At 47.0% G+C, this 18005-nt stretch overlaps 1 protein-coding gene across 3 annotated transcripts in view; it reads right to left on the bottom strand.

Annotated features, from left to right (window-relative positions):
• GON4L (gon-4 like) overlaps window positions 1-14900 on the bottom strand; it is a 43103-nt gene extending 28203 nt beyond the window's left edge. Inside the window, exons 1-11 of one of the 3 annotated variants that reach the window (XM_028711038.2) lie at window positions 14757-14900; window positions 11267-11777; window positions 10020-10160; window positions 8171-8358; window positions 6811-6885; window positions 6610-6660; window positions 5348-5398; window positions 4567-4662; window positions 3007-3126; window positions 1625-1798; window positions 257-449 (exon numbers count right to left, since the gene is read on the bottom strand). In XM_028711038.2, the coding sequence (XP_028566871.2) occupies window positions 257-449; window positions 1625-1798; window positions 3007-3126; window positions 4567-4662; window positions 5348-5398; window positions 6610-6660; window positions 6811-6885; window positions 8171-8358; window positions 10020-10160; window positions 11267-11777; window positions 14757-14885 (1729 nt within the window). In that variant the 5' untranslated portion in view covers window positions 14886-14900. Of the gene's footprint in view, window positions 1-256; window positions 450-1624; window positions 1799-3006; window positions 3127-4566; window positions 4663-5347; window positions 5399-6609; window positions 6661-6810; window positions 6886-8170; window positions 8359-10019; window positions 10176-11266; window positions 11778-14756 lie in introns of all 3 variants that reach the window. The other 2 variants (XM_028711037.2, XM_028711036.2) reach the window with 2 other exon arrangements.
• Between the last annotated feature and the right edge of the window lie 3105 nt (window positions 14901-18005).

The following is an 18005-nucleotide window of genomic DNA, read 5'->3' on the forward strand; positions in this document are numbered from 1 at the left end:
CCAAAGCACCACCCACGTCCCTTGCCCCCATGTATAAGACACCCACTATTTCTGAGGGCTCAGATTTAAGAAAATGGGGGGGAGATGTATCTGTGTATAAGACACCCCCTAATCTTTGACATTATTTTTAAGGGGGGAAACCTAGTCTTATACACGGGAAAATATGGTATTTTCAAGATACTGCTCCTCCCACAAAAACACAGGTCAAATCTAGTGTCCCATCCACACACACACCCCCCAAGTAAATGGAACATGCCTTCATTTCCCACATCATCGTTCATGAGGCCACCCAGCCACCTCTTCCACTCCTCGTCGTCTGCTGTGTTGGGGTCATACATGTCCGGGGTGATGTCTGGAGCACGGAGCTCAGCTTCCAACTGGCCGAGGGGCACGTCCTTCAGGGGCCTCTTCGACCTGGTGCGCAAGGCGATCAAGCTGTCCTCCAGAGGCTGGAGAGGAAACGGAGGAAAGGAGGAAGGGCTCTGAGCGGCTCTGGAGGATTCTCCAGCATCACGGGGCAGAGAAGAGCCTTTGCGGTGAAGAGGCCGGAATCTCAGGTGACAGGTGTGGGAAGACTCAGGTTCAAATCCTCCCCACAGCCATGCAAGGCCACTAAGGCCCGTCACAGTCTGTTATGAGAACTAAAGGAGCATCTTGAACTCCTTATAGGGGACACAGAAGATAAATTCAATAGAATAAATAGGAAGACTGACTGGGTAGGAACTACTAGGACAGCACATCATCAGTCCACATTCAACAATCAATATATTGCACAAACACACTGCACCTTCCTCCAAGGAATAAGGGAAGGCATATATGGAGGTTCTGCCCTATTCCCCCCCCCATATATATATATATATATATATATATATATATATATGTTTGATATATATATATATGCTTGAAAGAATAATAAAAAAACAGTATACAGACATAAACATCAAATATCAAGCTTTTTTAACAAAAAAATTAAAAGAAAATACCGTATTGGCCCAAATATAAGCCACACTTCCCCCCCACCCCAAATTCCGACTGAAAAGTTAAAGTGCTGCTTAAATTTGCAACCTTACAAAAATTGGCTTTTACGATATCGCTGTAGGATTTTCATCTACATTTGCCATTTACGGGTGTGGTCGCCTGCAGAATTTTAAGGGAGCGGCTTATTTTCAGACATTGTCTTTTTTACTTTTCCTCTCTTGAATTTTAAAGGTGCGGCTTATTTGCGGATGCGGCTTATATTCGGGCCAATATGGTAGATTAAAAAAGAAAAGGCAAAAAGAAAACGGGGAGAACTCAGAATCGGAGGTTCTACCCTATTGCATCTTCACAATGACCCTGCGAGGTAGGCTAAGCCAAGAGACATCACCACCCAGTTGAGCTTCACAGCTGATCAGGGCATCTGAACCCTGGTGCTTTCCTAGCCTGAAACTTACCCTGCTGTCCCAATCCAGTCCACAAAGACCCCAAACGAATGAAAATAAGAAACACAAATGGATGGGGTGGGGTGGACTTTGACTAGATCAACTCGCTCTTACTCTTACTCTCCCCGCAAGAACCAAAGCAAGCAAGGTGTTGCAGAAAGAAAGCGAACTCTTTGGAGGAACCAGAGAGCCCCTGAGATTACCTGGAAGGCGTCCATACACACTGGGCTGGAGGCCAGCTCCTCATCCACCGCGTGGAGCTTCTCCATGAAGGTGCTGTCCTTGCTCTGCTTGGGTTTGGGGGGCGGCGGGGGGCCCATCGGGACGACTTCAGCACTGATGTGCCGCTGAAGTGGGGCAGCGGAGGCTTTCTCCGCCTGGTTAGAGAGAGCAAAGGAAGAGGGCCATGTTTAACCCCATTCGATTTCTACAGCTTTCATGCCATCCCCACCCCCTCTGGTGGGGCATTAAGGACAGACAAAACGAAGCCCTAAGGACGTAGGAGAAAACAGCCTGGCTGCAACACTGGGCTGATGGCACTTGTCGTTGTCAAATGAGCCTCACCATCGCTCAGATGACTTCAGCAGACGAGATGGGATATACAAGGGTACCGGGGGTCCCTCAGGCACCCTAGACCCAAGGCTTTTTTCAGCTGGAAAATGAGGGCGCCATTGCCATCATAAGGGAACAAGGGAGGCGTTCATGAGGAGTTCCGGCACCTCTTTTTCTAGAAAAATAGCACTGCTAAGATGTAAATGAATACGTTTCCGAGCACAATTCAAAGTGTTGGTGCTGACCTTTCAAGCCCTAAATGGCCTCGGTCCAGTATACCTGAAGGAGCGCCTCCACCTCCATCGTTCTGCCCGGACGCTGAGGTCCAGTGCTGAGGGCCTTCTGGCGGTTCCCTCATTGCGAGAAGCAAAGCTACAGGGAACCAGGCAGAGGGCCTTCTCGGTAGTGGCACCCGCCCTGTGGAACACCCTCCCACCTGATGTCAAAGAGAACAACAACTACCAGACTTTTGGAAGACATCTGAAGGCAGCCCTGTTTAGGGAAGCTTTTAATGTTTAATAGGTTATTGTATCTTAGTGTTCTGTTGGAAGCCGCCCAGCGTGGCTGGGGAAACCCAGCTAGATGGGCGGGGTATAAATAATAAATTATTATTATTATTATTATTATTATTATTATTATTATACCTTGCACCTGGCTCAGTAGTAGATGGACAGCCAGTGCAGATGCTTTAACAATGGTGCCACGTGTAGCTGGCAATCTGTTCACTGCATTTTGCACCTGCTGGAGCTTCTGAACCAAGCCCAAGGGCAGTCCCATGAGAAGCACACTGCAGTAATCCAGCCTCAGAGTTTATCAGCACATGGACTACAGTTACAACATATGACTGCTGTAAACCAATGAACAGCAAGACCTAAATATTTTTATAACATAAATAAGGTAGCTAAAGTCCTGGCTTCCAATAGATGGGATGCTTGCAGATAATTTACTAGCCCCAATGGCGGGGGGGGGGGGGAGAGAGAGAGAGAGAGAGAGAGAGCGAGAGAGAGAGAGAGAACGAGAACGCCCTTCTTACTTCCGCTGGCATTGCTGCCTCCTCGTCAGTCTCTATCATATCGGAGGACCGCCTTGAACGAGACCGTTTGGCTCCCCGTGGCGATGACGATGTGCTTTCCACATCACTCTCCATCAAGCTCTGCGCAAAAGTGGGGAGCATAAAGTAAACGAGAAAGCAGTGATCAAGTATCTTCTCTGTAGTTCACCTTTAGCACTGGGAAATCACACCAAAGACTGAACAGACACCAAAGGTGACAGATGAGGTGCGTATTGTTCCCCTCCAAGGCGGCTTGCGTCATCAAAGCTCCACTCCTCAGTCTCTGCACGTATCGCGAACAAGGACTGGCAGCAGTGCTTTCTTGGGGGTGGCTCCCACTCTGCACATTAAAAAAACAACCTAAGGCAGGGGTAGGGAATTATTTCCAATGGGGGAGAGAGATCCAGAAGCAGCCAATCCCCTGTGGGTCACTTTGACAATTGAGCAAACATTCACACGCCGATCCTCTGATGTCATATGACCAGGAGAAGGGTCTAACCTTCTCTCTGACATACCAGCATTCTGATTACAGGAATGTTCTATTGCGTGGGGTTGGGCTGGAGCATTCCATCATTCAAGTGTCCCCTTGCAATTTGGGTTTGTACAGTCATAAGTAAAGGGACCCCTGACCATTAGGTCCAGTCATGGCCGACTCTGGGGTTGCGGCGCTCATCTCGCTTTATTGGCCGAGGGAGCCGGCGTACAGCTTCCGGGTCATGTGGCCAGCATGACTAAGCTGCTTCTGGCGGACCAGAGCAGCGCACGGAAACGCCGTTTACCTTCCCGCCAGAGCGGTACCTATTTATCTACTTGCACTTTGACGTGCTTTCGAACTGCTAGGTTGGCAGGAGTGTACAGTCATATACCTAGGGCCCAAAGTTCCCTGGGAAGAGAAACTGATTGTTAAACCACTCTGGGAACTGTGGGTCTGTGAGGGAAATAGGGGGTCTCCTAACGACTCTCAGCATCCTTAACAAGCTGCAGCTCCCAAAATTCTTTGTGGGAAGCCATGGCCGTTTAAAGTGTTATCATAGTGCTTTTGCTTTAGGATGGGCCACAAAAGTGTATGAGTGACATGAAGGGCTCTTTAAGCTGAGCAACACTGGCCCAGCCAACCAGCTGAAAGCCTAGCAGTGTAAACAGACGGTAATAGCCAACAGCACTGCAGCCCAATTTGCCAATACACAGATACAGCAAGTCCACAACTAACGTGGATGTTACGTTCTAGGGATTGCACCAAAAGCCAAAACTGAATGTGGTCAAAATGCATTGGGTTCAATAGTGGGTGGGACTGCCAGTTATATGGAAACCTGCCCCCTTTTAATTTATTTTTATTTTTATTTCACCACACGCATAAAGCTGAATGCACATAAGTTAAATGTGCATACACTGTGGACTATACATCTATAAATGTATCTATATATGGTTGTGTTTTTATAGTGTATTGGAAGCCGCCCAGAGTGGCTGTGGGAACCCAGTCAGATGAGAGGGGGATATTATTATTATTATTATTATTATTATTATTATTATTATTATTCATACCTCCTCTGCTGTCTCATCCTCCTCTTCCTCCTCCGGCTGGTACTCTTCATCAGAGGAATCATCTTCCTCGAGGGGAATGTCCACAAACTGAGGGGGCTGCAAAAGGGAGACTCAAGTTATACAAAGAGGAGAGTGGGGGGAAACAAGACCCACAAAGGGAAGTTTTAGGGAACAAATTAGGGGTGCTGGCAGATTTTCAAAAATGAAAAGCTAGGAAGGCTGAGCTCATGGTTACTGATAAGGAAGGATGAAAACGGGCCCTTATACCTTTGGGTGTGTTCACACAATAGTCTTACAACACATCAATAGCGCTGTGACTCTGTTTCTCCCTCACAGTTAGCTATGCTCAAAACCATGCTGCCATCAGAGCACGCATGGCCTCAGACCTGGAAACCAGGAAGCTCCAGCAAAATCCTAAGAACTTTTTAAAAACAAACAAAGGGAGCTCCTAGTCCTCATGACTTCTAGGAGAGAGGAGTTAAGAAATAAAAGAACAGTCCTAGAGGCCATTCTACCTGTTCATCAAGGGCTGCGCCCTGCTAAGCCCTACTTAAGAGTAATTCCATTGCACTCAACAGTATGATTAAGTCCACTGATTTCAATGTGTGCACTCTAAGCAGGACTTAGCTGGCTAGAGTCCCAAGTCCCAATCCCCCCCCCCCCCACTTCTAACAATGAGAAACAAATCTGCCGGTAAGGTCTGTAAAAAAATAAAACACGAAACTGAAGCATGAAAACAAAATGCCACCAAGTTATTTAATTAGCAGCGCCCACAGAGTACCTTGATTTCATTCGCCTTTTTGATTGGAGAAATATTCCACGTTGGAATAACCTGAGGAAACAAAACCATTTAATAGCGTCTCTGTCATAAGAAACCAATGGAATAAAGTGTATGAGTTTATTTACTCATTGCACCACTTCCCATTTCATCTATCCATCTAACTTGCACTCCTCTCTGGAGGCTCCACTTTTATCAAATGCATTAGAATAAATAAAGGTACGAGGAACGAGGGGACAGAATATTAAGATACGCAGCTACGATATCCTCCCTATAATCAATAGGGCCGGTCGAGATTAAGGGGGTCAACAACTAGAAACGCCCCGCAACTCAAGTGAGTTGCAGAAATGGGACTTCATGGCAAGGTAATATGGGAGGGGGGTGAAGAAGCATCACAAGGGCATGGGAGGTTGCTGGCAAAGGGACAAGAATCCCTCAGTTCTCTTCCAACTATCATGAGCCTTGTATGGAAGTCAGGGATGGGATAATCTGCAAGTTTCTCACCCTTTCTCTTAACACTCGAACTCCAATGAAGCTGAATGTTGGAAGATTTATGGTCTGTGTGTGTGGTTTAGGAGCTGCATGGCCAGGGAAAAAACAATGCTATCCAGGGTTGTAAAGACTGCAGAGAGAATAACTGGGTGCACTCTTCCCACCTTAGATCAAATCTACACTTCCAGGTGCCATAATAAAGCTGCAGAGATAGCGCAGGATAGTACGCACCCCGGAAATGATCTCTTTCAGCTTCTGCCTTCTGGAAGAAGGTATAGAGTTATAAAGGTCAGGACTAGCCGCCTGAGAAACAATTTCTACGCAAATGCAATTCTGGTTCTAAACGCAGCATGAGGGGTCTCTACAGTATAGTGTATTTTTAGTACAGTATAGTGTATTTTTAGTACAGTATAGTGTATTTTTAGTACAGTATAGTGTATTTTAAAACGGGGTTTCAGAGTTTTTAGGGGTTTTTGAATGTTTTATGTAGTTTTTCAATTTCATTGTTCTGTATGGGACAATGACAGTAAATACATCATATCGTATATATCGTATTTAGGAGAGATAAAATAAAGGGCTTCTTCACACTGCATATAGTTAAACTACGAAAGCCACTCCCAGAGGAGGTAGGGACGGCCACTAAGGGGAAAGGCTTTAAAAGAGAACTTGGCAAAGTTATGGAGGATAAGGGCATCTATTAATGGCTACGAGCCACAATGTACAAGATCTGCTTCCACGGTCAGAGGCAGAAGCGCTTCCGAATACCAACTCACCACTCCTTTCTCCACCACCTCCTTCAGCTTGGAGCGAGTCATCTTTGGCTCCTAAAGGGAGGAAGAGAGAGAAAGAACATTTCCATCGTTCCATTAGAAATTGTACAAAATTTGACCAGGCTTTTTCCTCCTAGCGCACACTTCCCTTCTTGGCTAAGCGAGAAGCAGATCCCCAGCTTCCCTACTGAGGGAGGAACTTACGAACATGGGGATGTCCTCTGTCTCACTGATGGCTGCTTTCATCATGGCGACGACATGCTCATTCGTTATCACTTCCTGGAGTGGGAAAGACAAAAAAAAAGTTTTCCAGTTTGCTCCACCCACGGCGTAGTCTTATCGACGGAATAACCTGGGCTGAGTCAAACATGGCAATACAGTGGTACCTCTGGTTACATACTTAATTCGTTCCGGAGGTCTGTTCTTAACCTGAAACTGTTCTTAACCTGAAGCACCACTTCAGCTAATGGGGCCTTCCGCTGCTGCCGCGCCGTCAGAGCACGATTTCTTTTCTCATCCTAAAGCAAAGTTCTTAAACTGAGGTATTATTTCTGGGTTAGCGGAGTCTGTAACCTGAAGCGTATGTAACCTGAAGCATCTGTAACCCGAGGTACCACTGTAAAGCAATGGGTCCCCAATGGAGTGGGCACAGAAGTAATGTCCACAAAGCCCCTCCAAGCAGCTCACGGTCCAGTACTAATGCTGGAGGCGACTGTGGCGATCACACAGGTTCCCCGGACGTTTGACGGTCTTTTGATCCCGGTGCCACCACTGTGATTGCTTCCCTGCTGCCACCAACCCGTTTCTCTTGGGTACACACGGAGTCCAGACAGTTGTTAACATTAAACCAAATAAACAAGTTTATTTTATAAGCATTGACAAGTTTATGGTTTCAGATAATTTTTCTTGTCAGTTTCTTAATCTTAGTTTCTTTACCGGCCTATACCTTCCTAATACAGTGGTTCCTCGGGTTACATACGCTTCAGGTTACAGGATAACCCAGAAATAGACCTTCAGGTTAAGAACTTTGCTTCACGATAAGAAACAGAAATCGGGCTCCGGCGGCGTGGCAGCAGCAGGAGGCCCCATTAGCTAAAGTGGTGCTTCAGGTTAAGAACAGTTTCAGTTTAAGAACATACCTCTGGTACGAATTAAGTACTTAACCCGAGGTACCACTGTAACTTCTAACTGATAATCCCAACTGTCTATCTGACTCCTCTTAACAGATTCTCTCACTCTCTCAAACTATCCCAACCCACAGACTTATCCTCCCTCTCTCTTCTCTAACACCTGACTGACCCTTAACAACTCTAACTCCTCCCCTTGGGTTCCCACTTGCCAATCACTTCACACTCATTTAACCCTTTCCTTATGACCCAGCATGATGTCACCTAGGAGGGCAAACGCCACAGCGACCATAGGCGATTTCCGAGGGAGAAAGGGAAACCACCTCGTGCAAGGCCCTGCCTCATTCTCAAGGCTGTGATCAGCAAGATCAGCGGTGCCATCACCAGGTGTTTATTTGCATCCCCATCCGCACAGCCGCCGCCACCTTCACACTCACGTGGAGGATGTTTCGCACGTTGACAGCTGTCAGGTTGTGCTGCTTCGCCCCGTCTTCCAAAGTCCGGTCGAGCGTGTCATCCAGCTTGAGGTCGCAAGCCAAGGGCCCTTCCTCCTCCTCCTGGCATTTCCCTTCCCGCTTCCGTTTAGTCGCTTTCCTCCGCTTTCTCTTCCCTCCTTCTCGCTCTTCTGGACAGGAAAACAGGGGAAAGAGCAGGCAGGGTATCAAACCACAGCAGTCAATAAGCAGCTGTCTCTGAATCCAGACTCAGCCAGGAAGTTCCCCAGGCAACCTTAACAGTGTTGAAATTAAAAAAATTCCTTCCAGTAGCACCTTAAAGACCAACTAAGTTAGTTCTTGGTATGAGCTTTCGTGTGCATGCACACTTCTTCAGATACTTCTTCAGATACGTATCTGAAGAAGTGTGCATGCACACGAAAGCTCATACCAAGAACTAACTTAGTTGGTCTTTAAGGTGCTACTGGAAGGAATTTTTTTTGTCTTGACTATGGCAGACCAACACGGCTACCTATCTGTAACTGGAAGTGTTGAAATTGTTTCACTGGTGATTTGTTAATTGTTCTACATGACTTATGCTGTATTTCTGATGTTCTATTATGTTCCATTATGTTATTCTTATTTATTTTTTGCAAGCCACTTTGGGATTCACGTGAAAGAAAGCGGGATAAAAATATAATAAATCAAATGAAGTCTACCCTGTCTTGCAAGGAGGTTGCAAGGATGAACTGGAGGAGGTCAGAACCTCAGCTCCTTTGGAGTTAACAGATGTAAGTTAGTCATGCCCATTAATTTCAATGGGTCTGAGTATCACCAGCATTAGATGCAAGCTCTCGTGTCTATCAGATCACCCCTGTCCATGTGTTTACTGAGAGACACACAAAAATTATAAAAGGCTATACTGTAGTGAGGCAGGACCTCTCAATGCAGAAACCATGCTGATTCTTCCTCAACATGGCTTGTTCTTCCATGTGCTTAAAAATACTAGCTTTAATAATAGTTCCTGCAAATTTACCCAGGACAAAAATTAGAGGAGGGAATGTACAGTGGCACCTCAGGTTAAGTACTTAATTCGTTCCGGAGGTCCGTTCTTAACCTGAAACTGTTCTTAACCTGAAGCACCACTTTAGCTAACGGGGCCTCCTGCTGCTGCCGCGCCGCCTTAGCACGATTTCTTTTCTCATCCTGAAGCAAAGTTCTTAACCCGAGGTACTATTTCTGGGTTATCAGAGTCTGTAACCTGAAGCATCTGTAACCTGAAGCGTATATAACCCAAGGTACCACTGTAGTTTGATAATCCGAGAGGAGCAAAGCTCCATGCTAACTATTCCACACAAGTGGGATTTGCTGCACAAGAGGGGTTGCTGCATGCTCCCTGTTGGGGCAGTTTGTTGGCCACTGTGACAACAGGATGCTGGACTAGGTGGGCTTTTGGTGTGATCAAGCAGCCCAGTTCTGAGTCACTTCTGCAAATGATCACTATGAAAGAATGACTTAATAGTAGCACTTGCCTAGAAACGTACAAATCATCTGTTCAACAACAGATGCCTGAAGCTGCCTGCCAGGGCCGGGGAACCTCTGGCCTTCCATTTGATGCTCAGCTATGATTCCCATCATCCCTGGCCACTGGCCATGCTGACTGGGGTTGATGGGGCCAGCAGTATTTTGTGGGGGGTGGGGGAAGAGGGTCACCCATCCCTGCCAAGTAACCCATCAGGGGTTACTTATCCCCCAACCTTCAGTATCTGCTTGCTGTGCCTGAAAAACAGGGCAGAACTTCAAAGAAGATGCCTTTGTTCTGTTATCCACTTTATGGGCATGCAATACTCACCTACTGGGATGAACAGCCCTGTCTCCTCAGCTTCCTCCTTGACTTCCTGGAGTAATTCGGCTCCCTGTGCGGCCTTTGGGGCTTTCAGGGGAGGATACCCCACGTCCCATTCAGGCTCTGGCTTCAGAGAAATGGTAGCAGCTGGAAACAAGAGATCTACGATGCCATGAAAACCTACTGCTTGCGCATATGTGCCTTCACATAAAAAACTTTAATTACAAAGCATCTTCAAACCATATAAGGTCTGATCACATACTATATCAAGTATGAATACCATCTGTTTATATCACACCAGGAACATCCATTGTCATTGTCTCATCAACTGTGTTTTTATTCTGTTACAAAAAAAAGTCACCAATTTCGCCGGAAACCTCTGAATGACTTGGGCTCTTCCTTTCCACTTCTACTTTTATAACATTTAATTTTGCTCAGATGCTTTTCTTAGCCACCAATCATCCGTAACAGGGAAACCACTGCTTCTCTAAGATTTTGCAGTCCTTATCCTAGCTATCAACAACAGGTGAAATCGCAGGTGAGCTTAATTCAGCCTCAACGAACCTTTGGGGGCATAAACTAATCACAGGCTTCTTCAAACTCGGCCCTCCAGATGTTTTTGAGACTACAATTCCCATCATCCCTAACCACTGGTCCTGCTAGCTGGGGATCATGGGAGTTGTAGGCCAAAAACATCTGGAGGGCCAAGTTTGAGGAAGCCTGAACTAATGCCTAACTGAGCCACTGATGGTGTAGCAATTAAAGCGTTTCAAACCAGGGCCTGGGAGACAAGGGTCCAAATCCCCACTTGGCCATGAAACTCACTGGGTGACCTCAGCCTAACCTAAAGGTAAAGGGACCCCTGACCATTAGGTCCAGTGGTGGCTGACTCTGGGGTTGTTGCGCTCATCTCGCTTTATTGGCCGAGGGAGCCGGCGTACAGCTTCCGGGTCATGTGGCCAGCATGACTAAGCCACTTCTGGCGAACCAGAGCAGCACACGGAAACGGCGTTTACCTTCCCGCCGGAGTGGTACCTATTTATCTACTTGCACTTTGACGTGCTTGGCAGGAGCAGGGACCAAACAACGGGAGCTCACCCCGTGGCGGGGATTCGAACCACCGACCATCTATCGGCAAGTCCTAGGCTCTGTGGCTTAACCCACAGCGCCACCCACGTCCCAGCAGCCTAACCTACCTCGCAGCATTATTCCCATCACGTTTTGCTTCCCTTCAGCACACACCACTAGCTTACCTTCTGACTTGGGCTTCCGCTCCTTATCCACAAGCAGCTCAGGTGATGGAGAGGTCTTTGCGTCCTGGAGCTCTCTGGCTCGCTCTGGGCAGAGATCCAGCTCTGCCTTAGCCAGGACATTCCCACCCCTCAAAGAGGCCTCAGACAATTCCGGCCAGCCTTTCTGAATGGCGTCTCTAGATGGAAGCACAATGCTCTTCGCTGCTTCACTGCTAGCGTCTCCCAAGAAAGACAGAGGCACAGGCAAAGCAGGGGGAGATGAACAGGCAGGTGTGTTGACAGACAGGCTGTAGGGACCTCTCCCTTCAGTCAAAGCAGAATTGTCCTGCCCCTGCGGCACCAGGCCACAGAGCTGGTTGATCCCACCTGAGGCAGGGGTCTCCATTGGAACAGGCTGCACATCCTCCTCCACCACCACCTCCTCAGAATCTGCCGTGACGGCTCTTCTCTTCTTGCACGGCAGCATCTTCAGCGAGAGAGACATCCGAGCTACAGCTCTCCTGTTGTCACTCTGCAAAGACAGAGGTGTGAACTCATTGGTTAGATTACTGCAATGCACTGTATGCAAGGCTGCCCTTGAAGACTGCTTCAAAATCTCTCTGGTTCAAAACGTGGCAGCCCGATCACAAACTGGGGTGTGTTCTTATTACACCTGAAGGGAAAGAGCTTAGCCATCCTGCTTTTCTAGAGACACAGTTCCTATTCCCCGCATATACCAAGCATAGGGAACTTTTGGCTCTCCAGAGGTTGCTGAACTGTAACTCCCAGCAGCTAGCTTGACCAATGGCCAGGGATGAAGCGAGATGTAATTCAGCAACATATGGAAGTCCAAAGGGTTCACCGCATCAGGTATATACCAATTCCCCATCTGGAAAGCCAAGTAATCCCAAAAATTAATGAAGCCACTAATAACGCAATTTAAAACCAGCTAGACCACAAGGTACATAGGTTATCAACTAAAAGCACTTTAAAACAAATGGGTCTTGAAGGCTCATTTTAAATCCAGAACTGACAACTTATTTCCAGGTTGGGGTGGGCTGCTTCCTGAACAACAGTCTCCCTGGCTTCCCGTGACTTTGGCCAGATAGGCTGGCTGTTAACCATAGCAACATCAGAGGCACCCACAAACTCTGAGAATCCTGTTCTCACAGTGGCCAACCAGATAGAACGATGGAGCTCTCTCCCAGAGGAGGCAGTGATAGTGACCAAGCTGGAGGGCTTTAAAAGAGGATTAGATAAATTCAAGGCTATCAGCAGCTAGTAGGCACAGCAGCTAAGTTCTACCTCCACTGTCAAAGGCAGTATGCCTCTGAATACCAGTTGTGGAAAAAGAAGAGATGAGGAAGATGTTGAAGGGAATCAACCCAAGGAAGGCCACAGGGCCAGATGGGGTAGCTGGAAGGGTATTGAGAGACTGTGCAGATCAACTAGCAGGAGTTTTCACTGGGATTTTAAATCGATCCCTAGCCCAGGCTATTGTTCCATCCTGCCTAAAGTCCTCTATTATCGTTCCAATAGCAAAAAAATCTAACCCGGAAGATCTGAATGACTTTCGTCCAGTAGCACTCACACCTATAATCATGAAGTGCTTTGAAAAGCTGGTACGAAATTATGTCATTGCCTGCCTACCAGAGGGACTGGACACATTCCAATTTGCTTATAAAACGAAAAGATCGACAGAGGACGCTGTGGCGATTGCCCTCCATGCCGTCCTTGCACATTTGGAGCAGCGGGGGGGGGTTATGCCAGACTGCTTTTTTTAGATTTCAGCTCGGCATTTAATACCATTCTACCACAACATCTGATGTCTAAACTGGAAGATCTGGGGCTTCCGTTATCACTTTGTGGGTGGATATTGGACTTTTTGTCAGACCGCCCCCAGAGGGTTCGGTTGGGCCCTTATACCTCTAATATGCTTAAGACTAACACAGGAACACCACAGGGATGCGTACTCAGTCCGCTCCTTTATATTCTCTACACGTACGATTGTGTCGCTGCTCACCCTAGTAATAGGGTTGTCAAATTTGCAGATGACACAACCGTGATTGTAAACACAACTTTTATATACACTGGGAAACAAAAAAAATGTGTATGACTTATTGCAGTCAGGGTTAGAAACTGAGATACGAAAGCTAGGAGCTAAATGGCACCTTAAACCCAGGTTATGGGTGCAATGACGAAATGTGTAGGTGTGCTTTTTTATAACAAGAATACAAAGCTGAAAATGAACTGCAGCTAAAATATTATGTTCATTTTTCACATGGTCTAGTCCTTCCCCTGCCCACCCCCCTAACATTCTTAAGAGGGTCTCTTCTGCAGTCTTCAGAGAGTAGCTGGAAGTGAGGGAGGCAGAAAAAGGTCCTCCTTTCCTTCCACTCTGCAGTTTTAACCTGAAACCTTAAGCACAGCTCAGAAATTCCTTGCGCTAATGAGATTCCCTGTCACAAAATGCGCCAGAACCCCAGGGGTGTTTCCAACACTAACTGCAGTGGCCCGCAACCGAACCCGCCATAACTCCAAGGTGTGCCTTCTACATCATTCTGTATCTCCTACTGAAACACATCCTATGAAAGTGCATTTTAAAAACCCACCTTATGCTCTCCAGCTGAGCTATCTGCATCAAGCAGATATTTCAAAGACACTATTAGGAAGCTGCCTTATGCCTTGGTCCAGGAGCTCACCAGCACTGTCTACCCTGACTGGCAGCAGCAGCTCTCCCGTGAGTTTCCTGCGAGATGCCACTGGGGATGGAACCAGGGACCTTCTGTGCACAGACACCCTTCCCTTTCCGGACACATTCCTTAGAGACCCAGACACATTCCTTGGAGACCCAAAGCGCCTGAAAACTTTGTTTCTGAGGCACCCAAGCGAGGCTGCTGCTTGCTTCATGCTAGCTCCCAGCCAGGGCCGGATTTAGGCTTGATGAGGCCCAAAGCTACCGAGGGTAATGTCCAGCTGTCAACAACAAATTGTCGCTGTTTTTTGTGTTGAATATATGCTATATGGCAATTTATGGACCTAATAGGTATCTAAAGCCATTTGCTACTGTTGCTGTATGTAGGTTTTATTTTATGTATTTTATCTTATATTTTGGAAATGTACATCGTTGTTTTTCCCCCTTCAAACATTTTTGGGGCTCCCAAGAGAGTGGAGCCCTAAGTTACAGCTTGTTCAGCTTATATGGGAGTCCCAGCCTCAGCACCAGCCCCCTTTCCCCCGCCGGCCCCCCACCTCCCTTTCTCCAGCCCCCTTCCCTCCTGCAGGAGAAGCGGCCGCGCCTCAGCCTCCCTGTGTGGGGACGGGCAGAGCTCCGCAGGGGAGGCGGAGAGGCGCCCCAGGGAAGCCCAGCCGGGGCTCCGGAGGGGAAGGTGGGCGGGGAGGGGCAGCGGCTTCTGCCTCCGCCGCCCACTGGGCCTCTCCTGCCCCCTCAGCACCGGCCCCCCACCTGCCCCTCCCCTCCCCGCCCCTCCAGCCCAGCGCGCAGACTGACCGCGCTCTCCCTCCGCCGCGTCCTCCGCCCCGCAGGGCAGCCGCCGCTTTGCCATTTTCCAATCCAGATCCCCGCTTCCTCAAAACGGAAGAGGAAGTGGCGCAACCGGAAAGGGCCATCCCAGCGCATGCCCAGACTCAGACGAGTCCTGCGCCGCCATGTTTCTTCCTGGCCCTTCCCTGAGAGGAAACTGGTTTGAGGTTCAGAAAGTAGAGCCGCGGTTGTTTGAAATGGCGAAAGGGGGTGCGAGGGGAGGAGCGGCGCTGATGTGTGGGAGTAGGGGGAGAAATGTGAATGAAATAAACAGAAGGGAGGGCGGGGAGGCTAACGCCGCCATCTTTGTTGAGGCCACGGCGCCCAAGGAACCGCCATGTTTGCTCGTCTCGAGCGCGAAGTTGCCGGCACGTGACTTTCAGGGGGCGGGAGAACGCATAATCAGCGTAGAGGAGAACCTGGCGGTCTTGCCGGCCCCGTGATGTCACACTCGACAGATTTAATGTTTCGTGACGTCACAATGGTGTCATTGTTTTTACTGTTAATATTTTTAACCATTATTTATTTTCCAGAATCCAGTAAACAGAAGGTGACATTTAGCCTTGGGGAAATCCGTTGGTTTCCTGTTTAAGACATTTCTATACTGCTCCTCAGTAAAGATAATCCAGGCTTGTTTTCAGCAACAAAAATAATTCATAGCTGAATGTAGAGTAAGACAGCATTAAAAAAAAAAAAACAACCAACAGAACAGAAATTTTAAAAGAGAAATTTTTAAAAGGTTTTATGATTTTATTTAAGATACTATTTTAAAAGAAGCTCAACCCAGCTCATTTTAATGACGCACATTAAAAATATAATTAAAGAGCAGCAACTGTTGCAACATTACCTCATTCCCCAGGCCAAGTGCACCTGTCTGTTCTCCTCACCTGTCCTGCTTCACACCCTCCTTGAGTGTTTTTGCCTGGTTGGAATGTGTCCTCAAACTCTGATCATGTCTTTTCCTTCCCTGTATAGAAGAGAGGCGTGTGGGTAGAAACTAGCATACTGTACAAAAGGGAAAATTTACATTAACAGCTCCAGCCACTTTTGTCTCTCGAACCACCCACCACTGGCATGAGGCAGCAGGAAACTTGTACATTTTTACCTTTGTATAGTAGGTTAGCTTGTGCAATCATTCATGTTTCTCTATCCTCCATAGAGACATGCAGGAGGCTTTTTAGAGCTCAGACTCGGGTTACCATATTTCAAAAAGTGAAAATCCAGACACAAAAGTTGTTGAGCATTTTTATGGGCCAAAGTTGCTATAAAGAAATGAAGCTATTTTTTGAGCTATTTTGAAGGTCAATTGCCCAAAACGACACTGCCAACATGGGTTGCCATGCATCCGGATTTTCCCAGACATTTTGCAATTTCCACCTGGACACTGCTGCTGACCGCAGTATTCCAGCTGTGTCCAGACATATGGCAACCCTAAAGGGCACATTCCAGCCAGGCAAAAACATTTGGGCATGCAAAGCAGGGCTGCTGAAGCAGGTGGCTGGGGTGGCCTGGCAAAAGTCCTGAGGGCCATATTTACCACCTCCTGGAATTTGATCCCCCCCCCCTTGATCTACTAGAACTAGAAAATGTGTATTTTGCATGCTCTCCCCTCACAAGCGGTCATAAATTCAGAGGAGCTTCCAAATTGCAGCTGAACACTATGATCTGCAATGACAATAAGGCCCAATAAACAAGCCTAAGGCAAAAGGATGACTCAGGATACACTTTAATTATTATGCATCCCCCAAAAGAACATAGACAACTGTAGCATATTGAATTTTGGAGCAGGTGGAGAGAACACAAGAGAATTTTGCTGTGTTTCAAGCACCTCTGTAATGCAATACAAACTGCACTTAATACAGTATTATAATTATGATTGAATCTATATCCCACACTTACACTGAGTCAGACCATTTTAGACTATATAGCTCAGTACTTTGTAAAATGACAATCGCCTCTCAAGAGTCTCCAATGGCAATCTTTCCCAACACTGCCTGCAGATGCCAGGGATTCTATAGTTCCCGGGATTCTTTGAAGGAACTATTGTGCTTTAGGTGGATGATGTATATATACAGCCTCATCCCGAACTAGATCCAGCACAATGAAGGGATGACATTGTTTGTAAAAGCTAATCTAATTTCCATATGCAGGTTAAAGAGTTGCTTAAAACCAACACTGCTGTTGGTGAAATAATTTTTCATAAAATTACTTCTGCAGTGGTTATGTTTAGGGGCAGTTGACAGAAGCAATGTGGTAGGGGCATAAAACACAATATTTTATACATTATTACAGTAATTATTATAGGAAAGGAAACTAACTTGTTTTGGCCTGATGGCTTCATTTGCTGTCAGCCAGTCCTCTGAGGGTCATATTCTAGTGGTGAGTGCATCCAAAGTGGAATTGGAGAACCACACACAACATTATTTATTATTATATAATGTATATAGTATCAATGTGAAATAATGTATTTCTAAATGATCAAGGAAAACTTGTTCCAAGGCTCAGTAAGGGCAACTGGCCAGGCAGAGTGGCAGCAGTGCAGTTTCTAGGAACATAGGAAGCTGCCTTCATATTGTTGTTTAGTCGTGTCCGCCTCTTCGTGACCCCCTGGACCAGAGCATGCCAGGCACTCCTGTCTTCCACTGCCTCCCGCAGTTTGGTAAAACTCATGCTGGTAGCTTCAAGAACACTGTCCAGCCATCTCGTCCTCTGTCGTCCCCTTCTCCTTGTGCCCTCCATCTTTCCCAACATCAGGGTCTTTTCCAGGGAGTCTTCTCTTCTCATGAGGTGGCCAAAGTATTGGAGCCTCAGCTTCAGGATCTGTCCTTCCAGTGAGCACTCAGGACTGATTTCCTTCAGAATGGAGAGGTTTGATCTTCTTGCAGTCCATGGGATTCTCAAGAGTCTCCTCCAGCACCATAATTCAAAAGCATCCATTCTTTGGTGATCAGCCTTCTTTATGGTCCAGCTCTCACTTCCACACATCACTACTGGGAAAACCATAGCTTTAACTATATGGACCTTTGTTGGCAAGGTGATGTCTCTGCCTTCATATTACATAAGACAATTGTTCCATCTAGCTTTAGTCTACAAGGTTTTAGGCGGGAGTGTTTACCAGCCAAAAGTGGAGTTGCCGAGGGTTGAACGTGGGGCCTTCTGCATTCAAAGCAGGTGCTCTACCCACTGAGGTATAGTCCTTTTCCATGCCCATAGCCA

Source organism: Podarcis muralis, chromosome 16, assembly GCF_964188315.1.
Source record: "Podarcis muralis chromosome 16, rPodMur119.hap1.1, whole genome shotgun sequence".
Taxonomy (NCBI): domain Eukaryota; kingdom Metazoa; phylum Chordata; class Lepidosauria; order Squamata; family Lacertidae; genus Podarcis; species Podarcis muralis.